Source organism: Strix uralensis, chromosome 3, assembly GCF_047716275.1.
Source record: "Strix uralensis isolate ZFMK-TIS-50842 chromosome 3, bStrUra1, whole genome shotgun sequence".
Lineage (NCBI taxonomy): Eukaryota > Metazoa > Chordata > Aves > Strigiformes > Strigidae > Strix > Strix uralensis.
The window spans coordinates 98003544-98030733 of record NC_133974.1 but is presented as its reverse complement, the minus strand read 5'-3'; the positions used below and the strand labels follow the sequence as shown (position 1 = coordinate 98030733).

The window sequence follows — 27190 nt, the reverse complement described above, 5'->3', positions numbered from 1 at the left end:
TACAGAAGCTTAAGCAGCGTTATAGTTGATGAGTACTTCTGTTGTAAAGGCTGTATTTTCTATAGTATATATATATATATGAAATAGAAAATGTTATATCTATGTATGACCTGTACCAGCATATTTAGGGTACCACATGAGCTACAACAAGCACACAGATTAGTTATATTTCAAAATAAAAAAGAAAGTCTGACTCAGCATCACTCTCAGCAATTTTGTACTTTTCTACTTAATAACTGAGAAAGCTCCCTAGACAGCTGTTAAACCATTTATCTTTAAGTACACTTAACTAAGTATGTGTATTTGTTTTAGGAGGCTGAGTAAAGATGTGATGATGCAGGTTTCAGCTTGGGTAGCATTTCTTGAACTGTTCTTTCTAGGAAAGCAGAATTTTGATCTTTCTTCATGTATCATGAAATCAAATGTGCCAATTTTGTTCTCAATTTTTGGTAAATAGCTTTTCTATTTAGACATACTTCTGAACCCTTAAAAACAAGTTTTAAATGTCCACATTACCTGCACTTATCATAATTATTTCTGATATAAAGCTTCTATGGTGCATGCCTTTGCCACAAACAATAGCAGTTAACAAACATGTATATAAATACAGCATATGTATGTAAGTGTGCCCCACAGGTGGTTGCTGGACTACGTTTATAGGCTACACTTGATAAGAGAACCATGATTTCTTGAGCAGCACATAAAAGTCAGTTCCTTGGTCTTGCTCTTTCATCCCAAATAAATCCAAAACTCAAAAGCTTATGCAATAAGCACATAAGAATCTACAGGCAACCTGCTGTAAGTGCTCAAAGGTGAGGGGCTTGACCTCTTCTCCCCTCCTACCTGCATGCATTTGCTATACTTTCTTCTGATTCAACATTCACCCAGATTAATTACCCTCAAAAGAGATATTTAAAAAATGCTTTAACTGAAAGAACTTTAAGACAGCTGCTAGTAACAGAGATGGGCTTAAAAATACATCAGAAAGTTAGGTACATTTCTCACTAGGACTTCCACCTTGTGTGTCTAGCTCCAGAGTGCACGAATCCCAACCTATTTTTATTGCTTGTACAACCAGCACAACCCTGGCCACAAAAGTATCAAAATAAATAACGAGTACAAGAAAAGTCTGACACTTAGGATTCATTGCACAAACATTTAAACAGAGGTAATAATTTCTTTTACAAATGTATTTCTCTTGTATAAGAATAATTTTGTACAGAAAATAGCTCTTCATACATTTTACAGAAATATGCTAACATTTAGATTCTCTATTAATGGATAACAATTCAATACAATTGGAGATTTCAGTTATGTTTTAGAGTCACCAAATATCAATAACACAGCAATACATCACTTCCCTAATATCCTTAAACTGCTTGATTTATCAAGTATTGAGTGAGTCAAGGCTGAAAACATTCTTAGAACCATGTTAAGTTGCAAACACTCAAGTATCTTGAAACTATGGAATACCTCCTGAAAGTAATACCATAATTTAAGTGTCAAGGAACATGAATTTAAACCTTAATAAGGCAGCATTACTTGCTGGCTAATACTGTAGAAACCAAACTGAACAGAAGCTTTAATATTAACTGGTTTACTGTTAACATGACCTTCACACTGAGATAGCAGAAGCTACTCTAGCAAATGCTATACAGCATTAATACAACGTATAAATGTAATAAAAATACTTTCAGTTTCTTAAGAAAACACCACAGAAGGTAGAAAAAAAACCCAGTAAATTAAGACGTAAAAAGTAAATCTGTGAAGGACAAGAAGAAACTGAAAAATATGTGTATATATATTTATATGTAAAATGTAAGGGTATGCTAGGAAATACATGTATTTAAAAATGCTCAGATTTTCAAAGACTGTCTGTTAATGTCCACATGGTATCATGTGGACCTCAAACAGCAACCACATTCAAATGCTTTTCCTCTACAACGGCTGTTTAAAGCACCTGTACTTATATGCAATTTTCCTTTGAAATTAGTGGGAAGGTAAGGACATGTATCCTTGAAATACAACTATATGCAGTAATCTTTTCTTGCTTTCTAGGCATTTTTTTAAATTTAAATAGAAGATGTAAGCAAACAAGTACTATGTAACCCAATGACAGAAAACTGAAATTTAGATTGTCTATGATCTGTTTAGTATTCATACACAGCTACTTAAGTTTGCCAGCTGTACCCTATGTGAATACTGCTGACGCTTCCAAGCTTCAACATTCAAACGTGTAGCTACGTTTAGTCAAACATGGCTCTCTCCCCAAGTTAGCCAGTCTCTTAACACATACAACTTTCAAATAAATTCAGCTGGAGCTAGTAAACCTCTCCTCCTCACAGCACAGAGGTTGATACGAGACAGTAATGAATCACATTATACTGGTTCACATTTCCATGTAGTTAGAAGGAGAAACAAGCCCCCTGCCAAACCTTATTCCAGTGATTTTGCAAATTCTGCATAGTCAATGTATCCGTCATTGTTCTTATCATCATCTCTTAAGACATCATCTATTAGACTAATCAGCTCTTCTTCTTTCATTGCCTGGGTATGCTCACCACCTTCCTACAAAAACAAAACCACATTGAACGGTTTAGCAGTGTTTCTCATCTAGTAGCACATATGACAGATCACCAACAACTAATTTTTTGTTATGCTATTCATGTTTGGTGCCCAATTTGGCACTAAGTTTTATGTAATCATTTATACCAATATAAGCAACTTTTACCAGGTGCAAGGTATGAAGTCTGAGTTCTCTGGACTTCAAAACAAGCACTCTGTACCCAGTTAATATTCTTAGCCAAAAGTTCTAAAACCTGACTAGCACAGTGTACAATAATGGATAATAATCTAACAGATCTAGTCTTATTTTGGATCTTGATGTTGTATAGACACTATAGTTTCTATAGAGTACAGAAATATCTTCCTGTGTGTCAGAACTTGCAAAATGCAGTAGCAGAGTAGTGAAGAAATCCAGCACTGTAGCTTAAAGTCAGTAAAATTCTTAGTAACACCCCTTGCGAGCAAAGAGGAATGCAAAGAGGTGCCTTTGCACAAGAAACTGCAAGTGATTATTCTGTTCTCAGCTAGGTATTTTTTGCCACAGGTGTGTGCAGGAAGTTATGCTATTCTGAATTCTAACTTTCATAAGGTCAGTACGAGATGATGTGTTAGTATTGTCTCCCTAATGATTGTATCTTCCTACTTTGCCCTTAAATGTTCCTAGCTGGAAAGAGAATTTGTGTTTAGAAAAAAAGCAGACCGTGACTGCTTTTTTCTACTATTAATTTTGTGCAAGAGGTCTCTTCCAGTTTGTCTATCCACAGCAGTAACAGTTTGGAGTTGAAAACAGCAGCCTCAGAACCTCAAACAGCATCATATCACACAATATTTCTATAAACCTCATAAGCATTATCCCATTTCGGATAATTTCCCCTTCTCCCTATCCCCGTCTACCAAAGTATCACCTCTGTCAAATCATTTTCACTCTACAGTCCTTCCTCACTGTAAAGTTTAAACAACAACGGAGACTTCTTGAAAACTGCAATGTGACACGAAAAGCAGTGATAAAGCTAGCACATTTATAAATCAAGCCAAAAGTATAAGGGGGAAAATAATCTTATTTTCAGGCAAAACTGTAACTGCACCAAAGATGTGTTGTAACTGTTCCGTTCTACTGTAAGCTGCTTTTAGAGTCATAACTGTTTCCAAACACATACGTCGTCACAAAATTCCACTTACCTCTTTGTGGACGTGTGATATAGCAGTAGCAAGCTCTAAACCATCTAACAAATTATTACCATCATAATCATGCATTTTGAAGTAATGAAGCTGCAACTCTTGTGGAGACATCTCAGATTCTGGTTTCTCAATAACACCTTCCAAATGTTCCATGATGTGGCTAAGAAAAAAAACAACAAACAAACCCCACAATATATTTGTCAGTTAATATTTAATGCTCTGTTTACATCAAATTTAGTCTTTGATCAGACAGTCAAGTACACTGAAAATATTGTATCTCTAAAAGCACCTTGAACAACCAGGTTTTATACTAAGGAGAAGGGGGAACAAAGGTTGTTTGTTACAGGTGCCTTAGTGGCCTCTAATACCTAGCTACGTCTATTTCTTCTGGCCTACTTAGCAGGTTATCAAAACAAGGGAAGCAGTGCCCAAAATCTCCTTCTGGCTGTCTTCCAAAGCACAGGAACTGGAGAAAGATCTTTCCCAGTCAAACATGAAGTACTCTAGGGTGTTTTATTTGCTGCTACCACTGTTTTATCTCTATGAAGAAGCGAATGAGAAAAAAACTCTCGCTCTACCTGTTCAGAATACAATTTTGTCTAAAGTATGTTGATCTAGGTAAGCAGGATTCCTCTAAAAAATTCTTTATAGTATGAGTAGGGCTAAAGGCTCCAGGGAGACCTTTCTAGGTCTAGTATCTCTACAAACTTATCGAGCAAGCATGTCTCATATCTGGCTCTAACTAGTCATACACTATCCTGAGAAAAGAGGGTGCCCTAGGCTTAAGTCCAACTCACATAGCAAGATTTAAGAGATAACCAAGTCATTAAGAAGTTTATATTTTTAGAACATGGAACACATACTCTTTATCTTGTACCAAGTTCTTATCAAGGCGAATATTTGCATGTTGACTCTCTCCTACGTGTTCCTCAGCTAGGGCAGAGATGAAGAATGCAGCCAGAAAGCAGAACAGCAAACGTATTCTAAATATCCTTTGCGCCATCATGATCTCCTACAAAAAGGAAAACATTCCCCCCCCAAAGATGAAATATTCAATCTACTTTCAGCAGATTTACAGAGTGCTTAGAAATAATCTCACTAAGGCCTAGAAGAAGTTGCTTCATTTGAAGCAGTTAGCACTCAGAAAACCAGAGAGCTCCAATTAAGAATTTCTCTGAGGATCCTTGTTTCAAGGAAGCACGCAGTAATCTTCAGAGAATTACTTTTTTTTTTCAGGCAGCGAACGCACACTCTTTAACCACGCTCGGGTCTTCACACAGCTTCCAGACAACCAACCACGCCAGCTTCACGCAGACCTGCCTGCAGCTACGGGAGTAAAGGTCGCTTACGACATCAAAGGGACTGCATCTAGTTAGATCTACTCAGGCTGCATGCCCTAAGTAACATCCAACTTCAAAAACGCAACGGTCGTTGCAGCGCTCGCTTCACGGGCCACTGAAGCGCTTCCGCAGGGTGCGCGGAGCCGAGCGGTGCCCAGCGAGGCGACTAGAGGAGCCGACTGCTGGGTTCGGCTTCCCCGTTCTCGCCCGCGGACGCAACCCCCGGCTGGCAGCCGTCTCGGCACGGAGCGATGCCGGAGGCCCTCACAGCGGGCACCGCGCGGGCCTCCCGCACGCGGCCTCCCCCACCCGGCAGGACCCCCGGGGCGGCCCCCGCCTAGGCCGCGGCACACCCCGCTCCAGCCTCGGCTGCCGGGGCGGACGGAGAGGTCTCGTCGCCGCCGCCGCCAGGCTACGCACCCTCCGGCGGATGGCCGCGGCCGCCGCGCCGTCCCTCCCACGGGCTCCGGGTGCGGGGCAGGGCGGCCACCATCCCCGGCGTCACCCCTGACCCGGCGCACGCGCCGCGCTCGGCCCCGCCCCCTCCTCCCGCCCATTGGCTGCACCTTTCCGCCGAGCGGGGCCCACGTCACCGCTCCTGGAATTCCACGTGGAGCCCTCGCGGACGGACAGGTGGAGCGCCCCGCCCCGCCGCGGGGCGGGGCCGCCGTGGCGGGCGGGGCGAGTGGCTCTGCCCCGCCCCGCCGCTCCGCCCCGAGCGGCCTCTGGTGAGGGGAGCCCCCCTCCTGAAGGGTCCGCGGTGCGCTCCCGCTGGCCGTGCCCGGGGCGAAGCCGGAGGACGGCGGGAGTTGCAGCGTGAGTCCGGAGGGTGCCGGCTCACGGGGCTGGCCCCGGCTCCGCGCATTTCCCTCGCGGCCGCTCCACAGCCCCTTCCCCGCCCCGCGCGGCCGCCATTCCCCTCTGTGCTTTATAAACTGTGCGCTCTCTCCGCCCGCCCCCTCCTTCACGGAATGTCGAAGCTCTCATTATTTTATACGCGACGCGCAAACACCGATTGCTTTCGCCCCTCGAGTCACAGCCCTCAGAGCAAGCTCCGACCTCGGGGAGCGATGCGGGCTCCCGGCTCGTCCCTCATGCCCTCGCCGGTTCCTCTGTGCTGGAGTCGCGACCGAAGCGGGGTGGTGGCTGTGGGGAAGGGCTGACGGCAGAGGCCTGGGGTTTAGGGGGCTTCCGAGGGCCTTGGCGAGGGAGCAGCACCCCTGGCCCTCACCGACGAGGACGGGAGCCCCGGGGCGGCGCGTCTCGGGCCCCGCAGGCCCGCTGTGCACGGCAGGCCGAGGGCGGCCGGGTAGGCGCAGCGCCCTCGGCGGGCTGCGACGCCGGGGCACGGCTCGCTGCCTCGGGCGTCAAGTGAGAGGCGGCAGGGTGGGGTGGCCGGAAGGAGCCGCCGGCCCCGGTCGCAGGCCTCGGGCAGGGAGCCGAGCCGTGCCGCCCCGCCCCGCCGGGCACCTGCTGGGGCCACCCGCCCGGAACCGCGGCCCCGCACACGCTCCGGGCGCCTCCCGGGCGCCGCCGCCGGGGACTCCCCGCGGGCGGGCGGGGCGGGCCCGGCTCTAAGATGGCGGCCAAGGGCTCGCACTCGCACGTGAAGCTGGAGGGGGAGATCGAGCGGTGCCGGGCGGAGGGGCAGTGGGGGCCGCTCCGGTACCTGGCCCAGCAGCTCCGGCCGCCGGCGCGGCCGCCGCGCAAGGCGGCGGTGGGGGGCGCGCAGGACGCGGGTAAGCGGCGGCGGGGGGGCGGGCAGGGTGGGGCAGAGCGGCGGGACGGCCGCCGATACCGGACCGCCCGGGTGTGGGGCGGCGGCGGGGCCGGCTTCTCGCTCCGTACCCGCGCCCGGGGCTCGGCAGCCCCGGCCCGGTGGGCTCACGCGGGCGGGAGCCGCGGCTGCCCCGTCTCCCGGGGTTGTGGAAGAGGGCTGGGGAGTGCCGGGGTGCCGACGGAGGCAGTGGGGAGTCGTCCGGTGTCTCCCGTAGGTGCCCCGGCCCGGCGGCGGGAGGGCGGGATGTCCTCGCAGGAGAGGTGGCAGGAGCCCGGGAGACGGCGCTCAGGACGATAACTCTTCGTGTCAGCGCTTCCGAGCCCGCCGGGCTGCGAGGGGACACGCACTGCTTGGGGCTGTCGGTGGGAGCGGGGGCTGCGGCGCTCGCTCGGCGCTTCCCTGCGTTTGGGGTGTTGCCCTCGCCCCGATAAGCTCCTGGACGCGGCTGGCGGCTGCTGCGCTCGGTGCCCGCCTTCTAATTTAACAAGTTCGGCTGGGCGGCGGCCGGGCTACCGACCAAAATCTTCCGTGTTTGGAAACGTCTCTTTTCAAGTTCTCGATAGGTGTGATGCGGATTCCCTCTTGGCCTTCCCCACCCTGTTCCGGATGTCCTTAGTTCTCTCTCTCCATTTCCCTACGGGACTGCTTTATTTAAAGGCTTGGGATCATTCAAGTATCCTTTCCCATGTAAGACGGGTTTCATAAATAGCAAATGTATTCTTAGCTTTTTTCCCCTCTTACAACACACAATTTTGCTTCTTTTTAAATGAAATTGCTTGTAAGAAGTGAGGCAGCCTAACTTAGAAATGTAAAATTCTGTGTCTGTAGTCAACAGCAGTAAGTTGTGAAGAGATCTTTAGCCACCACACTGGTGCGAGAGGTTCTACTGTTCAAGTCAGAGGAGCTATTTCTATGAATAAACCCTCTGCTTTAGAGGAGTGTTTCTAGGATGTGGCCCTAGAGTTAATTCAAACTTTCTGGGATGCAATAATAAACTTCACAATGGAAAAGCATGGTGGGGGGAGATGTTGGTAGGTTAAGAAATGTTTATTTACGAGGCTTTCCAGGTGTATATGTGAGGCAGATCAAACCCTGTGTTGAGAACCACACAGCCAACCTTTGAACTTCAGTCAGGTTTTGGCAGCGCTTCCCAGGTGCAGAGATCATTGTGGCAGTTTGGGGCATTAGTATCTGAATAGTTCATATTTGTTTGTTCCCTTGTAATTAAGAGGCATAACAACTGTATGATTGCTGTAAAAACATTATTTGTTAATTTGCTGCTATGTCATCATAACTTGCTAGTTATGAAAAAGTAATACTTTGTTATTACTACAGAACTTTTCTTCCAGCAAGGGACTAGCTACAGTTTTGTGTTTCTAGAAACAATAGTGTGTCTGGATGAAAATTTTTAATAGTAGTATTTGCTTTGAGAGATTGCATATATTTATTTCTTAATTGTATAGGGTTTTATGTAATTCCTCAAGTTTGGTTAAGAGATTAATAACTACCTGAAAGCTCTTCAGTGTTGTGTAGGAATGATGGCATGCAGCATTTACACTTCTCATTTTATATACCTATACTTTGTTTATGCAAGTTAGTTGTAGACCTGCAATTGAGCAGGAAGAGCTATGGTTATCATTTGATATGCAAGTGAACACTTAAGCTACAATAACAAAAAAATCTAAAACAAAAACCCAACCACAAGTTGATTATTAATGCTGTATGTGATGTATAGGTAGTAAGTGGGGATAAGTTGTTGCATGGACTGAGAATACAGAAATAAATACAATATAGCTTTCTGCATTCTAGAATTTCAGACTTTGAAATATGTAGTATATATGAAATGTAGGGCTTGGCTCTTTGATTTACAAAGATTTTCTTACCCTGCTTGACCCACTAGTCAGCTGACTGAGGTATTATTTTATGAATGAATAAACTGCAGAACTGGACCCCTCCTGCAAGACCTCCCAAGTACAGTGGCAGATTAAGCTTTTTTTTTTTTTCAGAGCATGATTGCAACATTGTATGATGCTTCATGCCCTATCCAGTGCTACTACTTATGCTTGACTTTCTCTTCTGTGGAACTGTGAACTGGAATGGATTTTAATGCAGAAGGAATTTTATGCGGCATGTTAGTTATGTCAGTTGATCAAGCCTTGCGTGTCTTTAGTAATGGATGTGTAGAATGTGTCTAAATTTTCTATTTTTTTCTGTGAACTTTCAGGAAAATTTTAAAAGTTTCTGATGTGGTTACTGTTCTGCAGTGAAACTCATCTGTAGTCTGAAGCATGCATTTCATGCTTGTACGTTTGTAAATCTAAAACATGTACTTAAATGTTTGTAAAGATTTGCCTTATACTTTCGAAAGTGAGTTTTGTGATGAAATTTCTTAAGTCTTATATTAGTGACAACACAAGAATGAGCTGTGCTGTCAAAATTACAGGATTTATTAGGGAAAATCTTAAAAGGAAACATCTCATTTTTTCATAGGAAATGTACCGTTTCCAAAAGCTAGAAGTTAATGGAACTTCACTCTGTCTGCTGGTTCTTCCTTGTCCGCTTGTCTGAGTTACTGTTTGTGTGTCTCAAAGGTGTGTTGTTTTGTTTTTGTAATACTATTTATCAGCAGTACCGCACTAAGCCATGTTTCTTGTTGGTTGGTGTGTGTTTTCAGAGGACTATGGGAGTATGCTGCTTGCAGAGGCTCTGCTGGAAGAATGCTTGAAGGAAAACTTTGCCAAACTGAAGGACTCCATTCCACTGATAGAGAAGAATGAGCCAAAACTGAGTGAAGCTAAACAGTATCTGACCAATATCTTAAACAGAGGAAAACTGCGAGTAAGTGGACTCTGTCATTGTAATTCCTGCCAATTGGCTGCTTCTTTCATATGATTGTTAGTCTGATACAAGGTGTTGGTGTTGCCTGTTCATGTCCCTGTATGTACAGTGCTGTATTGTAGGTATTACTAATGGACTGGTATTTCAAAACCCCTTTGTCGTGTCTTCTGTTGGGAGACTTGCTTTTTCATATGCAAACAAATTATGTACTACAAGTATAGATCCTGTTTATTTTATTTTTTATTAGAAAGAAACAGAATAAATATTTAGGAACTCTCTGGGATGGTGGGGCATGGCCACATAACAGTGCTGTCAGGCTAGCACAGCTGAGTGACCTACTGCTGTGCCAAGTCTGAGGGAATTTTGTATACCTGGTCAGCTCCACATCAGAGGTAAAATGTGCCCCAAGCTGCTGTCAAGCACTTAAGGTTGTGTTGCGAGTCCAGGATTACAGCCTTGCATTGCTTTCAGTCTCTGTCAGAGAAGTTATGCAAAGTTATGCTTTTATTTTGTGGTCTGGGTGCATGGTTGGTAGCTGCCTGTCAACTCAGCTGCAGAGCTTTAGGGGTGTTTTAAGAACTGCCTCAATGGCTGCTGCTGTGTTGGTGTCCTTGGACACACAATTGCATAACTGGCTTTAAAAAGATAATGGATTGCAACAGTCGGTTCTAGACTTGTATTACTTTTGGTCCTGAAACTTACAGGCTAGTTAGCTCGGAAGTATATGCTATACTTTTATCGTGTTAATTTCCAGGGAGCAAGTGTGCAGCAGCTTTTTTGGGGGAGTTCCTTGTTCTTAACTTCTTGAAAGTCAGTGTATTTTAAAAATGGGAAGGAAGGGGAGTCCATCCAGCCCTCTTTGTTTATAGCTTAGCCCCAGTAACAGCTGGAAGCACTGAATTCTTCCAGGTCTTGGTGTTAACTTTGACTGTATGAATTGCCATTGCTATTTCTTTGTTAGTGGTGACTTGGCTACTCATGCAGCATTGACCCTGTGTTGCCTGTATGTATTTTAAAAAAAAAAAAAAGAGTATGAAGGCATAGGAACCTTTGTGTGCTTTCCAAAGCATAAAAAGGGTCTGAACAGATGTGTTTTACTGAGATTTTTTTGTTACACAGATTTGTATGCATGTTTTATGCATGTTTTCAGTCCTTAAGAAACCACACAAATCTTAGAAATAGCAGGTATGCCTTCTGTCTTTCTACTGTTACCTGAAAATTCTTTGATAACTTAAAATTTGGGAGCTTTCTCACTCTTTTTAATTAAATGTACAGAGGAGAGGGGAGCACTTGACTAAAAAGTGGTGCTTTCTGCCTAGTTTAAAAGCAGGGGATTTTCTTGGTGTGTACGTAGGGAGTTCTGAAAATGCCAGGCTTTTATGTGCTGTCTGTGGCTGGTGAATCAGTAGGTCAGCTGAAACCAAAGAGGTGGCTTGTAAGCTGTGTATTTCCTGAGCTCCAAAGTGGTTGCCTGACCTTTGTTGCCTGCTCCTCTCATGATAGCTCTAAGAGCTCTAGACACTTAAATCCTTTCTACTCTGGCCTGCAAAGCTAGCAACATTGAGAGGAAAGCTTTATAAATCTGCTTAATTTGTTCTGAAGTGCCTCATTCTTGCTGTGTGGTATTTTACCATGTAACCACTCTTTTCCTCTCCCTGCTCTGTTTCAGCCTAAGTATATGACAGAAGCTATGTTGATCCTAGGAAAGCTTCATTATGTGGAGGGATCCTACAGAGATGCCATCAGCATGTATGCAAGAGCAGGAATCGATGACCTCTCAACAAAAGATGAACCTCTGTATATGCTGCGTTTGGTAACCGAGGCCTTCGTTATTAAAGGTAAAGGACCATATATGCATAATTGAGCTGTGCTGTGTTTAGGTTGAAGGTGAAGGTATTACTCCAAGTGATTTGATTGAAGCAGAGTTAGGGCAGTGTTGTGTGCTTTAGAAAATCCTTCTGGGTATGGTCTGTGTAGTTTAAACTTAAAGGCATTATGGAGTCTTAGTCCGTGGTTTTTAAACTTGGCTGGCTTGTAAAGAAAACCTTGAAATTGGAAATCTTGTGGTAACTGTTGGCTGTAAGTCAGCAGCACGCTTGAGCTTGTGCATCCATTTTGGGAAGGTCTAAATCAAGCACTCAGCTGAATTGCTCTTTCTCTTAGAAAGAGTGCATCTACTTGTAAATTTTAATGATTTCTGTGAATTGAGCAAGGATGATGTTTCCAAGTTTTAAACTTTGGACTAATGGAGTATGTGCTTTCAAAGCAGGTAGTGTATTTTTGCAATGCATGTCACACAGTATCAGACCTTATGTACAAACAGGAATCTCTCTTCCCCCTTGTAATTCTACAGACATTGCACTGTTTGAGAGATCCTAGTAAAAACCCTCTATGGGTAGTGAAATTGCATTTCCTTTTTGAGTGGGGGAAAGGAAGACCCTAGTCAGTTTTTGACTTGGGGGGTAAAAAGATACAGTAATCTTCTCCTTCATTTGCTTTCAGTTCCTTTATAAATGTTGCTCAAGTACTGCTACCTATCTACTGCTTTCTACTCTTTTCAGCATGTCCACCAGCTAATTAGGTGAATGAGAACTCTGATGATCAGATACCTTCAACTGGTATGTAAAAGAGTGAAACCAAATCAACCCAAAATACTGTTTGACTGGGCTGCTAGTAATAATTGTTAACTGATAATAATTCGGGTGTTTCATGATCTCACACAGTCATTCAGCTTTTTTGAAAACCTGTTTGTGCTGCTTTGCTTGTTTTGATTTTGTTTTCTGTGGCATGGGTTGAATCTGCTTCATTAACGAGCTTTTGTGGAGCAGAACTAATTTACTTGTAACTCACATTAACACTTGCATGGTGCAGAGGAGTAGCTGTCAGTGCATTAGCACTGTCATAGTCCTAGCAGCGTATTTGAGAGTAACTATTGGTGCACTCCCGGCGTCTAAAGGAGATGCACTATCCTCACTGGAAACTGGATAAGGCCCTTAGTGAGGCGTGAGTGTAATGATAAGGCATGCATGAACACTGATGAAATAACACCGATCCTGTAAGGCCTCTTCTATGGTATTGACTACCTCACTCGTGTATGAAGGTATGGGGGTGGAGGTGTTTGCTTCAGAGGATCAGGCCGTAATTTTTTTTTCCCATGTGGTTTAGCACAGAATGTAAATATTGTGTTGTCCCTGTGTTTGTGTGTAAACTGTAAGGAGTCCCTGCCATTGCAGAGCAACCTCTGTGCTATTACTGTTTCACAGTTTTTATCCTCCATGATGATTATTTGCACATTAGCCAAGTTATCAAGGATATAGTAAGTCACTCGGTATTCTACCATGGTTTCTGACAGAGAGAAGTCGTCCAGCAGAATGGGGCTTGTCCAGCTCAGTTTGGAGAGGGCACTCACTGCTAGGATCACTGTTTCCCCCATGCCACGGGCTCAACTTCCCAGTCTTAGAGAAATAAGCCCCTAAATGTTAAGAAATTTGTACAGGTAACTATGGCAATAGCAGTGTGGATTTAAATTTTCATTTCAAAACATGTCTGTTCAGGCTCCCTTTGCAGGGCAAGTAACAGCACAGAGTTGAATTATTTAAAATTCATTTATACTTGATGCTAAAGATTTTTCTTATTACCCTTTTTCATTTGGTATCGCTGCAGAAATTCTGTTGATCCATACTGTATTACTGCGTTTGGTTGAACTACTGACAGCTTATGCAAGCCGAAACCTTCTTTAAAGACGCTCTTGAATATTGCTGGTAGTAAAATTTTTTCAGGGGTCAACAATCCAGAAAAGTCACAGTCCTGTCTTTATTTCAGGGTAGAACTTGGGTTCCCTGCTTAATTTCATATTCAGATTTTCAGTAATGGGAGAAAGCAGTTAGTTTAATATAATATCCCTGTCCATCATTAAACATCAGAACTTTGTATCACTTCTTAGTATGCACCTGAAATCACCTTGGTTTTGTGTAGCTAGTACTGCTGGGTTGTGCCTATATGCAGAATGGCAGTGCAGGTTCTCAAGCACTCATGGTTGTGCTGGAAAGATCACGGAAGAAAGGTCATATCAAAGGCACTCACACCCTTTTACTGTTGGAAACAAAAATGTAATGAGAAAGATATGAGATACACTGGGAGGAGCTGCATAGATGAAGTCAGTAGTAGACATGAAATGTGAAGCAGCAAAACTGAGTTTGAATTTTTTTTTTTAGAGACCTTTTGAGCTCCACAACATTGAAGGTTGGACGTTGAGCTAAATCTCTGGGGCCTTCCTCTGAAGGTCCGTAGTAGATTCATATTCTGGTGAGAACCAGTATGGGTTTCCACCTTGTGACTGAAGTGCAGAAGTTGAACAGGGAAAAAGTTTCTTGCTTGCCTTGCTTAGTAGACTTTTACCCAAGGTGAGCATCAAGCAGTAAATGTTGAAGTTCTTTATAAATGTGGGCACATGAGCAGTTGACAAGTCACAGGAGAAATGGCAGAAAGGGCAAGACTTCTAGTTTCTCAGCTGACTGCTTCCATCTGTCCTGTTTCTAAACTCCTGTGTTGTGAGGAGAGGAGAAGTAGTTCCGTGGGCACCGACTGGAGCTCTGACAACAGTGTGTTGGTTTTTTTCTTCACTATGACTAATTTTAACCACTATGGTTAGTTAATAGGTGGTTGGTCTGTACTTGTCTCCTTCCTCCCCATCCTCTGTGAAGTTAATTCCTCCTTAAAACCTCTGCTCAGTTCGCAGGTAATCTCTGATGCAAACAGTTCTGTCTGTTGCATAAAACAGTATTGAGTAAGCAAACTTGCTCTCATTTTGCTTCTAAGTCACTTGGGATGTGTTGTGGCTTTGTTACCTGGTGGTGTCAATTTGACACAAGCAAGCAAAAAAGAATAATATGTGTAACTGCCAGAGCCTACTGATTTCGCTCTGTCTGTGCGTACTGCAGAAACCCTGCAAAGCTCTCTGTCTGCTCCCAATGGATAAATCTTCCTGGTAGTAGGGTAGGTCATGACCTAACCAACCCTCACAAAGCACAGTATAGCTCTAGCCAGGGCTTCAGCATACCCGATTGTAGAAAGGCGTCTGTGTTGTTGCAATGTTTGATGCGCAGACTCTTCTGGCTGCGCAGCGCGAGAGCATGCTGAAAGCTGTGTTAACTGGAAGACACTGTTGCCAGCCTGAGTGATGAAGGCTCAGGCAGGGCTGTTGTGGCGTGTGGGTCCTGTCTTTGTAATGACCAAGAGGGTCTCTGGCTTGTGGTCAGCACGTGTGGCATCAGAGCTGCTGCAAGATGAGTCAGCCCTGTGCAGAGGAGCTTCCTGTGTCCACCAGATCAGCTGTCAGGCCAGGCACTGGGCTTCCCCCACCTGGAGTGGGGTAGTCTGGAGATAGGTAGCTATCCAAATCTGTGCAGCGATGACACAGCATTGCAAATGGTATGTAGCTGGTTATTTAGTGAGTTAAAGCTTTCATAGTCCCACTGCCTCTTTTTCTCCTTTTCTCCCAGTCCATCCTGCAGTAATTTTTGTGTTATTGCCCATTTTCAGCTCAGGCTGGGTTTAATTTGTGCAGCTCCAGTCTGAACTCTGTACAGTGTGAAGTTGGCAGTTCAGGGGTGATTCATTACCTCTGCAAATGGCATCTGACACGGAGGAAGTGCATGGTTGTACAATACAGCCTCTTCAGCGACTGTGAGAGGAGGCTGTGGACTAACTTGTTTGTGGATGTCCAAAGATGGATGAGATGAATCCTTTGTAAATTTGTTTCTAAAAGTTTTGTTTTTTCAAAAACTTCAGAAAAGAGATCCATTCAAAAGGCTGCAGTGTGAGCTTGGCCTTTTTAGGTCTTAAAAAAATCCATGTGGAAGAGAACAAGGTGATACTGCATCTATAAGAAGCCTTGATCATAGTCTGTGTTTTGTTACAAGTCCAACCACAAGTCACACATATAAGGAAACAAGCCTTTGTTAGATCAGTAGCTCAGAGCAATCTTTATTTTGTTCTTGAACCCATTTAAGTAATTTAAAGATGTTTAAGATCTGTAGCGTGACACTTCTGAAAAACGGTAAGATCATGAGACTGTTGTATTGAGCCACTGGTCTTTAGAGCTCTCCTAAGAGCTGTGAATGCTATTGCTGAAAGCAAAGCCCTGAATCCACCATGGGAGGGTTTTTTCTGAGCTTGATAGTGATAAACAGCCTGGAGCCTGCATCCAGGCTTCTGGGTTCAGTCCAGCTTATTGTGGGTTTTCAGGGGTTTTTTTTTGTTCATTTTTAGGACAAATTGCTGAGCTTACGTGTCTTTCTGTTTCTCTTATGGTTGTATCTTTTAAAACTTGAATGATAATGAGGTCAGTACTCCTTGGACGTATATTGTTCTCCTTTCTCACCATGTGGAATCTTTGTCTTGGATTTGTAATACTGGAAGTGGTCATTTGGAGGTTATGGTGGTGTCCTGAGAAGGAAATGGTGATATCACACAGAGATAATAAACAGAAAACCTGACCTTTTACTCGGCTGGTTTGAAAACTACATGCTTGGTTTCAGTCATGATTTTAAGTTGACAAACTGAAGCCTCAAAATTTGATTTTAAACTTCAGTTGTGCTTGTGCCACTTAATTTCCTATTTTGTTGGTTTGCAGAACTGTTAAAAACATGTAGGTTTGCATTCAGTAAACATAAGTCTGGTATTAAAATTGTTTATTCTAGCTAATCGGAGGATATATCACCCACTTGTTCATACACGTCATTGGAGTCTAATTTTGAAATGTGCTTGTATGTCATTCATTTTCTAATACGGTTTTCTACAGGATGATTAATTTCCTAGGTGAGATTTGTATTCAGCTGAATTTGTTTGCAAGTTAGAATAAAATGTACGGTTAAAGATAGCTTTACTGCAAAGCTACATTCTGATAAATCTTTTTCCTCCTCTCTTTAAAGAATTTGATTAAGAAAATATGTTCAGTTAAATGAATTTCACTTGCTACAGACAGTATTTTAACTCAGTGTTTCTGATAAGTGTTAAAACTGGTAAATTCCTTTTCGTGTGTGTATTTTTATTCGTAGATTAAAATGAAAAATAAGCTTTCCTGTTTGGTTTTATTTAGTCAAAGCTTTATTGGTTCATCAGATTTGAAAAGCTAATCATTGAACTAAATTAGTGGAGAGAACTGAAAGGGAGAAAGAAAGGTGGCTTTTTTCTTGTGTTTTTGTCCTCCTTGAAAGAGAGTGCCTCTATTTTAAAGACTCATTTCAGTACTTCATCAAACTCTTATTTCAGATCCTAAGCCAGTAACTTCTCCAGTTCAGTTTTTTTACTAAACGCTACTGATCCCATAGTGCAAGGATATTCAAATGCAAATTATGTTAATGGCTTCTTGTGTGTTAGGGGCTTAATTTAAGCAGTCTTACAGTCTTTCTGAAAGCAGAGTTTCCAGTTACCTTCTCTGGGATGAGATTTTTGTCCACTTAGTTTTTGATAAATGAGATGGCAATGTCAAAACTAGTGAGTGTACTGGAATACAGAAAGTGTGGAGTGATTTTGAATGCTGGTAGTTTGAGCAATTTCAAGTACAGATAAACTGGAAACATTATGTAGCTTTGCAGGGTCATAATTTATTTCATAATCTTCTTTTGAGAGTGAATTTACACTTCGAACTTCTTTTTGCAGGAAGTGTTTTAGTTAAGGTCATGTTTTCTAAACCTGTTAACAAGCTATACGTGCACTTTTCTGAGCCTGCTCTTCACTTTAGAGGGCATGACATTTTGCAAGGTGTGTTCTCCTTTTTTCCAGATGAGTGTTTGGAATACTACTCTGCCTCTTGGATGCCAAAAAACCTCCCAGTGGTTATGCGTACTCTTGTGCTTGGGCTCTTTTCTACACGCTGATTTTTAAGAATTCTTTAAGTTCTTTAAGAAAAACTTTGCTGTAATGATTAAAAAGAGATAGTGTGTGTGGTCTTACTACGTAAGGACGTACCTTGTCTTGTCAACTGAGACAAGTGTAAGAAATGGATTAATGGAAGGTTGATGGCATTTTTTCCATGTTCAAATGAGTAATTTTTTTTATGTCCTCTCTGGGCACTAATGGGGGAAAGTGAAAGCATGTTGTAATTGCACATGTCAAGATAAAGATGATTCATTATCCATTTCTGTATTATTGTTCAGTAGCCACATGACTACAAGGAAAATGTCCAGATCTGCTAGTGGTATAAAAGGAGGGAACCCAGCTCTTTCTCCCCTCCTTCCAGCACAAGTGACATCACCACCCCCAACCCCCTCAGCAAAAAAAAGCTGAGTTTTCATCCTGCCTGCATTGCTACTACTGACTGACATGGGGGCAATGTACTATAATGTGCCCATTTAGCAGAAATTTGCAGTAGGTTGTAAGGGGCAGGGAAAATCTTAAGAATTCTCTCCCTACCTCTCCCCATTAGTTTCAATGTCCTTTATGTTGTTTAGGCACTGTTGACATCATGGCGTGCTTACTGCAGGCTTTTACTTGAGAGTCTAAATCTTCTCTCCCCTCATCCTGTTTAAACTGGGAGGGTGGTTGTTTTTAAAGTATGCTGACATCCCTGGGGCCCCAATTCACTACTGTCTGGAACCTGTCCACCTTGGAAGCGACAATGCTGGCTGAGAGGCTTGAATTCCTTGTAGTGTTCGGGAGGGCAGCTAAGACTTTCCTAAAGACAACACCACCATTTCTCCTAGTCTTTAGGAAAGTTTGTTGATTGTGAAGAGCTAGAATTATACTGGCCACAAAGTTAAGAGAAAAGTGTAGGTTTGGGTGAAAGTTGAGGGAAAAGTTATTTAAAACTTTGCTTTCACTTTTTTTCATACAGATATATTGCTCTTGGGTGATAATGGGCTTTATGAGGATGATTGACACTTGGAGTATGCGGCTGTGTTAACCTATATGTTGCTTTTGAGATGATACATTGGCTTGCAGTAGTCTCCTCCTATTCCTTAACTGCTATTTCTTCTACTGGCAGCTACTCAGTGAGGTTTCTTTAGTCAGTATTTTCAGCTGCTGCTGTGACCAAGTAGAACTGTAGTGGAAGAAAAAATTTGTCTACTTGTTCATATTTTTTTTATTTTTTTAACAGGATCTGTCAGGGGCAGGGCAAAGTTACTTTCTTGGAATCCTTCTCTGATGACTAAAAAAGGGGTGAGATTCATCTCTCTGAGCATTGAGATCTGTGGGGAGATGGGTTCCTTCAAACAGAGCCTAAATAATAAAACTAGTTTTCTTGCCTGGCCGTTGGAAAAATTGAGTCCCAGCCACAAGGATACATGATGCAATATGACATTAAAAACTGAGTAACTGAGGGTAAGGCATTTTGTTGGCAGAACTTGTTTCACTTTTGCTTGACAAATTGTTAATCCACATCAGAGAGAGAGAGACTTTGTTCTATACCTGGTATATGTTGCAAAGTGCTAGTTTTCACAATTCTGACAGCTAGACAGGAAGCAGCTGTTTATTCATGCTGGTTATCAGAATAGCTGTCTGATAGGCAAAAGCCCCAGTTTGTAGATGCTGATGCCTTGATAAAAGGGCCTAATATTAGTATATCTTATTTGGGTTTTCAGAATAGAAATCTAAGACTTTGGAGTTGTTTTTATGGTGGGACAATGATGACTTTGCACGTGGCATGTTTGTGAATTGTATGACTTGGTGCCACTGCTTTCCAGCTTGGATGTGAAAGAGTTGCCAAGCCCAGCCCTGGTGTTCTGGTGTACTTAGGCTTCGTTGCTGTAATCTGTGAGCTCTTCTCTGCTGTTAGATAGGATAGTTCACTCTTTTTCTGTTTGCATTTTAGAACTAGTTTGTTTAGCACAATCTGCTATGCACAAATGCAGTATATCCTTGATTTTAGACTTCTGAGGAGAGTTAGCTGCAGACCACTAAATGCAAATAACTGGAATTTGGAAAGTGGAAAAAGAAAATAACTTCTTGTTCCTCTTGTTAATATGATTTGGTTTCTGATGGTAAAGTTTTGTTAATCTTCCACTCCCTTCTCCACACACAATTGCAGGTGCTGGTTGCATGCACGCACAAACCTTCTCCACCTTCTGCACTATGATTTAGTTCTCTGAAGCTGTGGGGTCAGCAACATTCGGAGATACAAGAATATTTGCACATGCTTTTCTGAGAAAACAGAACAAGGAATACATAGTGTTTCTGTGGTAACATGAGACAACCTGCTACACTTATTTTCTCTAGAAGAAAACAACTACAAATATACTCTCAGATGGCATAAGCTAGAGGTAGCTTTTAGATGGCTATGATGCTGTCCCCATGCTGGGGCGGTGGTGTGTAGCATGATTTTCTTCCTGTGGCTACAGAAAGATTTCCATGTTCTGGTTTACCCTGGAGTAAGCTCCGAATGTCTTTGACCATCTTTTAAGTGACAGGGTAACAAGCCTGTTAGTCCTCACAGACTATGTCTGTTCTAACAAATTTTAAATAGAATTGGCTGGACTGCTTGATATGAATTGGCATAATAAAATCTGAATTACCCTCCCCTTTTCTCCCTCCTGCCAAAGTACACATGAAGATGGGGTAATCTGGTTCAGTGACTGTGACTGCAGCTAGAAGAGAACTTTCTCACTGGTGATGCTGCCTGGCTGTGATACAGATGAGCTCAAGCTGAATAAATCCCAATACTTGGTTATCAGTACTATCTCTCACCCTTGTGCCCCATCCACTTTTCATTTTTGTCTTCTGCTTCTGCCTGTTGTATTTAGACCAGGGAAAATTGCAGCTTGCCATGAAAGTTTATGGATGTGGATGGTGTTGACAAAGTCCTTTAGATGTGGGGCTGTACAACATTGCTGTTCTTCCCTGTGTTTGCTGTGCCCCAGAGCATCACTCCAGTAGAGGTATCTCCTTAACTGAGATCAGATATGTCATGGAATGGAGGTGGCCTCTTGTACCAGGACAGTTACTACTTTGTAGCAGTGGTCCCCAGAGTGGGCTGCATGTGCCCCAGGGGGTGGGCAAGATGATCCATTGGGGTGAAGGAGAAAAAATATTAAAACTTCTATTTATTTTTTCTTAAAAAAAAAAAGTTATTAAAGTTAAGCTTTACTAATGTATTGGATTGACAGTGGTGCCCTCACTCAGACTGTATGTCGGAGGGTCCCATGTCATGTACAGTCCATTAAGTGTCTTGCAAAAGTGTGGGTGTTCCACAGCACAGAGGGACTCAGAGGGGCACTCTCCCTTGTTCGTTCACTTCCAGTGTATTGCAGTTCACGTGTGCCTGGTTGAGTGGATTTGTGTATTATGTTACCTAGTTTTAACTAAACTAACCCTCATGAAATAGTCAAGTAGCTTAAAGATTCCCTCAAAGAAACTGAATTGTGGGTAATATTAATAACATAAGCCCAAGTGAACAATAAGAAAATGTCAGAGCTGACACTACTCCTAGCATGAGCTCTTCATCAGGTAAAAGCAATGACAAGCTGATCAGATCTAATCAGTAATGTTTAAAGTTCAGTGATACTCAATTCAGTACTTTAAAAAATTTCATTAAACTTAAATTTTTAGAAGCTGCTTTTGAGGTTTCTTACATGAGAGCAAAAGATGAAAAAACACACACTATTGGGGAAACACTTGTTCTTCCTGACGTGGCAAAATGGCTGAAATAATATGCAGAGAACAATATGGCAACAAACTAAAATGCGCATATAGAAGACATTAGAAGTATATAGAAGCATATAGAAGTATTAGACCAAATTACGCAGTGTGGGAGGTTTGCTATACAGTTGCACGAAAGTACGAATGTTTCTAACATGTCTCAGTTTAAGGAATTTGCTGGTTCAATAATGAAATACACTAAGAACTACTTAGCAGTGAAGTGGGACCCAGAGGCACACAAAGTGCTGTAGGATATCATCCACAAGCTTAACTTTATAAACACAAGACTTTTAAATAGAATCTTTACAATACTTTGTAACGAGATGGAGAATGACCATGAAAATCTTTTGTACCTTACCAAAGCTCACTGGTTGTCTCATGGCAAAATTCTTAAGAGTTGCCAAACCTAAAGTTAAATTATGCCTTTTTGCTTTTACAAGAAGTCAAATGTTCTGAATTTGCAGGCCTTTTCTGTGATGACAGGTGACTGTCATGATACCTAGTGGATATTTTTGAAAAAACAGACATATAAATATATAATAAATACATTGTAAAGCAGTGTGTGTATATGACTATATACATACGTTGGGTGTGCATGCTCAATAGTTTTTCTTACTCACGAGGGTGTATGGTCAAAAAAGTTTGGAGACCACTTTATTACAGATTAAAGCCAGACAGCAGGTCTTGATATGCTCAGGAAAATGAGCATCTTTGGATTAAAGTTGCTGATTTCTGCTATGCAGTGTGATGCAGAGCCTAGATGGTATTGATCAGGGTGGGTGACTGAGGTTGCATCTCAGCAAAGTGCTTGCCACCTTCTGGCTTCACAGCCGCTCAAAGCAAAAAGCTGTCCTAGTATAACAGTCAGCTTTAGTTGTAATTACAAGTCTAACCAGATAGAGTTCTTAATTTCAAAATAATTGGAGTAACGTTGTTAGCATTGGTTTATTGAATCTAGTAGGAAGGCTGGGAGTAGGAGTCTTGAGTTATGCTTTGATGCAACTAAAGCAGCCTTGCACAAGTTACTTAAATTTTCAGGCTTCATTCCCTGCTTATGGACAAAATGGTCTTCAGATAATTTTATTTAGGGTTGTTGGAAGTTTCTGCCTTTCCACCTTTGAGATCTTTGTGAAAAATACCTCAAGATAATACAGGATTGCTGTGAATATACAATAATCCTGTGTAATAGCAAGCAATGGTGAAAGAAGTTTGTGCAGCTTTCTTGCAAAACAAAACTTTTCTCCTCCTGCCCAGCTTTCATGAGGTGCAGTATGAATGAACGTGTTCAAAACCAAGGGCTTCTAGGCCTTTCTTCCTCTTCTTCTATTTGCATTGCAAATATATCCTGCTGAAAAATTATAGCTTAATTGCTGGGGAGATGAGTGTCAAGACCCATGATGTGAATTATTTAAACTGCTGTGAATTGTGTCAGAAATAATGCATAGTGCTGGGTCTTGTCTATGTCAACCTAATCGTGACTGCTGCTTTGCCTTGTTGAGGTTCAGGCTATTTTGCTTTCCAAGACACTGTATTGTAATAGTTTGATCGAGGGCTGTGCTCTTAAGTTCAGACCTTAGCCAGTGGGGCAGGCTGATCATAAATACCAACTTTAAAATGGTTTGGTTGTGCTTTTGAATTTTGTCTTTGAAAAGTGTGTAGTATTCTGCTGAACTTCGATTAGTCAGCATGCGTGTGTATGTGTTTGAAGACCTAGTGTTAAAAATAGTCTTGTTTCAATGCTAATTGATTTTCTAGAGGCACACTTCTGAACTAGGCTGAATGCCCCATGCTAGAAATGAAGTGCACCCTCCCCTTGGGGACAGCTACCCAGAATGACCTGGTGTTCACCACAGAGTGAGAACGTGCACACAACCCGTTTCCTTGCAGCAGTTGTTGTGCCATATGTTCACACCCTGCGTACCTCAAGACAAACTACTTACCTTCCTGTAGCTAGAGTAAAACTATTTCATGCATTTAGCTTAGCAGCACACTGGCTTCTGGCCGGGATGGCCTGTCTGTGCGGCACAGGACCATAGATGCTGTAACCTTGCTCTGCAAACTGGGGCTTATGCTGTTGACAGGGTTGTAAGTTCCACCCTAAGCTGTCTTTTGCTTCAGGTTGCCGTAGCTGTATTCAACACGAGTATAGCACCAGGACACAACACAAGAGGTAGGCTTCATGCTCTGTGTTTCTTTGAGTCCTTCCTTAGATTGCCAAGTAGCTCTGATGCTCCTGGGCTATGGGGTTTTAGCAGCTGCAGGCTAACACTGTTGGTGAAAGTAGGGTGCTGCTGCTGACCCTGAATTCTTGCACCTATGAACCCATCATTCCCCAATTGTGTAAATTCATCCAAATACAGGAGGCCAGAAGTCTGTGTAAAAAGGAAAATTAAAAGAACTTGTGGGTGGATTGGTATATCCTTCTTACTTGGAAGGAGGAATGCTGCTTTTTTGTGAACTAGTTTATGAACTGGAGGAGAAGAAAGCCACCTTGGCCTCCTCTTCTACCTAGTGGTTATGTGGTATCCATCTATGCACTGAGGCTTTCAAGACCAGGCTGGGTAACACCCTGAGCTGGCCCTTCTTTGAGCAGAAAGTTGGACCATGGACCTCCTGGGATCCCTTCCAGCATGACTTTTCATCTGATTTATGTTGCTGAGAATCTGATACGTGTCCATGTACACATGTATGTTCCAGTTCTGGTAATAACATCACCTCAGAGCACTGGAGCTACATGATACAATGCCTTCCCTTGGCAAAGACTGAGTGAGATGAAAGTGGAAAGAAGCCTTCGTAAAATCTCCCCTTTCAGGTTTCCGTAAATGAGAGCAGTGCATTTCAGCTCTAGGAAGAATTTAGTTCAGTGACACCTCTTACAAACCTATGGGTTTGGGTTTTTTCCTGACATAAATGCAGGTTAGCTTTAGAAGGGGAGAAGAAGGAGCAAAGATTATAGAGAGATCAAGAGCTGGAGATGAATCTTTGGGAGAACTAGAGGAGTTGAATGGAAGCCTTATCTTTATGCAGGAAAGAAAAGCAGTGTTTCTCTATGTAGAAAGTTACTGTCTCTGAAGTGGGTAGAAAGAGTTTCTTTTAAAAAGGATAATCTGGAAGCATGTCTCTCTTTAAATCTTGAGCTTGGGCCATACTCTACTAGAAATCTGTATCTTCACTATATAAAATGTTCTTATGGTATGTATGTATATATTTAAATTTGGACACCCGATTCATATGAGAAAAATCTGAGCATAGGTAAATTATAAGTTGGTATTATCTTACCATAACTGGTTGTGAAAAATACCCAAGTCCCTTTACCTTAATCAGCTACCAAGAAAGCATATGGCTTTATGCTTTAGTCAGAAGCTAATTCTGTCTTAGCAAGAGCTACGCTTTTCTTGTTAAATCCAGTGTGGAAGTAGCATGCACTTTCGTGGCTTTCTGACACTTTTTGGGAACTGAGTTGAATTTAAAATGTATGTTGTGCTGCAAAGCTTTTCCTGTGCTGATAAGTGAGGAATGGAAAAGAGTTAGTGGAATTAGTGCTCTCAGGACTGGAGGGCTTGTAAACAGTCTTGTCCAACTACACCTTAAGCAAAACTGTAATTGTTGGGGCTTTGCACTGAGACAACTGAATTGATGGCTGCAAGAGAAGGGAACTTTTGTTGTTATTCCTCTGTTCTTCACTTTGTCTACTGGATTTACAGTCTGCTTGCTCTATGTTTTCTTTTCATTGCATTTCTAGGGTAAGGAAGAACAGCCCTGTTCAGATTCTGTAGAAGATTTTATACTCTGATGACTTTGGGTCAGTGCGTATGGTATTAGCAGAAGGAACCATGGCTAATGTCACATCATGTGGGTCATTTTTCCTTCTTGACCTTTAGAAGTAGAAAAATGTGTGCAATGTAGCATAGTATCTGTTTTAATACGCTGTATATTGCTCTGTACTAACTGTGGCAAGAAATCTTTTTGGAGATGTTTATTCCCCAGTATCTGATCAGCCCCAGCTCTGTTTTTCTGACTGCATGGATAGGCATGTTTGTTGTCAGTGCTTGGTGCTTGCTTTCCTCCCCCATGTCAGAGCTTAGAGATAGTAGCTCCTTGCAGTGGGCTGTAGCATGTATGTAAATGGATTTTTATCAGCCTGTTCTCTCTGTGTGACATCTCCCACAATAACCACCCCCATACAGACTGTGCTAGGATGGCTCTTGCAGTTTGATTAAATGCTGCATGTGTATGAATGTCAGTGGATTGTACTAGATTTCTTTCAGGGCCCTCAGCCCCACTTTGCACTTAAGGGGATAGTGTCTCTGAAATGCAACACTTCTTAAAATTTATCCTCAGTTAAGGGGAATGACTGGAAATTCAGAGGTAGATAAAACTGAGACGCTTGTAAGAAGAATATTTGTAGGCTGATTGTTCTAGTTTCAGCACTAGATGGTTTCTTTTTCTGTATAGAGAGTTAACATCCTCTTTTCCCCTTCATTACATAGCAATAGGGTTAGGAAATGGTAGTAACAGGAAACAACCTATGATATAAAGTCAGAGACTTCATCGATGGACTGGAAGATAAAATCTGTTATATGTCGGGTGTTCTACGTGGTGTATGTCAGTAGAAAGGGGAGAACACAGAATGGACCTTAGTTAAAAGCAGCAAAATGATTCTTGTCCCTGTCCCCCACATATGGTTGATTTAAAGTAAATCAGCTCCCCCTGCTCTACTCTGGTCAGGATTTTCAAAGGTGAAAGGTACTAACGTGTTCCTCTAAGACAGAGGTCCTTGAGGCTGAGTGCTTCTGACTTGGGAGAGGGCAGAAGGAGTGGGGAGCCACCTCCCAAGCTTGCACCAGTGGGACATCTTCTCAACCCACTGAACTAACTGCTCGTGTCTGGCTCAGATACAGGACATGAGATAGGGAAACTCCTAGCAGAGTAACCAAGGGGACGAAACAGAAATGTTGAACATGAGAAGTAAACAAAACTAAGACTGTCTAGGAGCCTCAGGCTCCTCCAGCATGAGTGCTTGTGCTGCATCATTCATCATGGGGAAGTCTGGCTCCACACTGCTGCCTCAGAAGGGTTTGTTGCCAGACTCCTGACATGAGCTGTGCTGAGGTGCTGTGCCTCCTGGGATTGTGGGGGCCCAGGACAGCACAGCTCCTCACATGGAGCAGAATCCTTTGCCATATGCTGCAGCAGTCTACATCGCTTCCTTGGAGAGACTGTCCAAACAGCTGAACTCTTTCTTCTTTCATGACCTCTGTGAATCTGTACTAGGAGCAGTAGGATTTTGTGTTACATCTTATACCTTTTTCATTGGTATTAGGGAGTGTTGTTATATATAAAATTTATTGGGAAGCATTTGCTGAACTTTTTACAGCCTGAGTTGGGGTACTGGGTATCAGTACAGTTGTGTATGGTGTAGAAGACATGAGTCTCCAAGCAGTGGTGTATTGTAAAGATCCAGTGTGGCATAAGAACCTACACTGATCAAAGTAAAATTGGTATGTGGATGTGTAGCCTTTCCAAATAGATACATAGATATAAAGGATGTCATACTGTGATGCTAGACAAGGATCTGGTAATAAAAGATTTTCATGTAGGGACAATAGCTGTGGGTCTTCAATTAACATGCTCTTTGTAAGTGGGGTTGGGTGATGATACAAAGAAGGTTTTCAGGGTTTTTTCCTTTCTTTGGAAAAGAGGGTGATCTTGTGGTTAGGAATCTCTTGTGCCTTGCCAAGAGCTTGCTGTGTGTCCATGTGCAATTTGCATGTGCTCAGATTTTCCAAGAGAGGCCTCAGATTTTCCAACTTTGTTTTGGTATAATTTTCCAGGTTTTTTTTCCCCTCAA

At 42.6% G+C, this 27190-nt stretch overlaps 2 protein-coding genes across 12 annotated transcripts in view; one reads left to right on the top strand and one right to left on the bottom strand.

Annotated features, from left to right (window-relative positions):
• Positions 1-1128: 1128 nt before the first annotated feature.
• On the bottom strand, positions 1129-5718 carry MCFD2 (multiple coagulation factor deficiency 2, ER cargo receptor complex subunit). 3 transcript variants are annotated; one of them, XM_074863535.1, is made up of 4 exons: positions 5651-5718; positions 4608-4756; positions 3745-3904; positions 1129-2568 (listed from the first exon to the last, which is right to left on the bottom strand). In XM_074863535.1, exons 2-4 carry the CDS (start codon positions 4748-4750, stop codon positions 2437-2439), a joined length of 435 nt encoding a protein of 144 aa, XP_074719636.1. In that variant the 5' UTR covers positions 4751-4756; positions 5651-5718; the 3' UTR covers positions 1129-2436. The 3 variants fall into 3 exon arrangements, with proteins under 3 accessions (XP_074719636.1, XP_074719634.1, XP_074719637.1); XM_074863533.1 differs by lacking the exon at positions 5651-5718 and adding an exon at positions 5505-5618; XM_074863536.1 differs by lacking the exon at positions 5651-5718 and adding an exon at positions 5094-5427.
• A 104-nt stretch (positions 5719-5822) lies between these two features.
• The window catches only part of TTC7A (tetratricopeptide repeat domain 7A), a 179686-nt gene continuing 158318 nt past the window's right edge, over positions 5823-27190 (top strand). For 6 of the 9 annotated variants that reach the window (XM_074863527.1, XM_074863526.1, XM_074863525.1 and 3 more), the window contains exons 1-3: positions 6664-6823; positions 9539-9702; positions 11372-11540. In XM_074863527.1, the coding sequence (XP_074719628.1) occupies positions 6664-6823; positions 9539-9702; positions 11372-11540 (493 nt within the window). Of the gene's footprint in view, positions 5901-6663; positions 6824-9538; positions 9703-11371; positions 11541-12264; positions 12321-25081; positions 25142-27190 lie in introns of those variants that run through there. The other 3 variants (XM_074863528.1, XM_074863532.1, XM_074863530.1) reach the window with 3 other exon arrangements.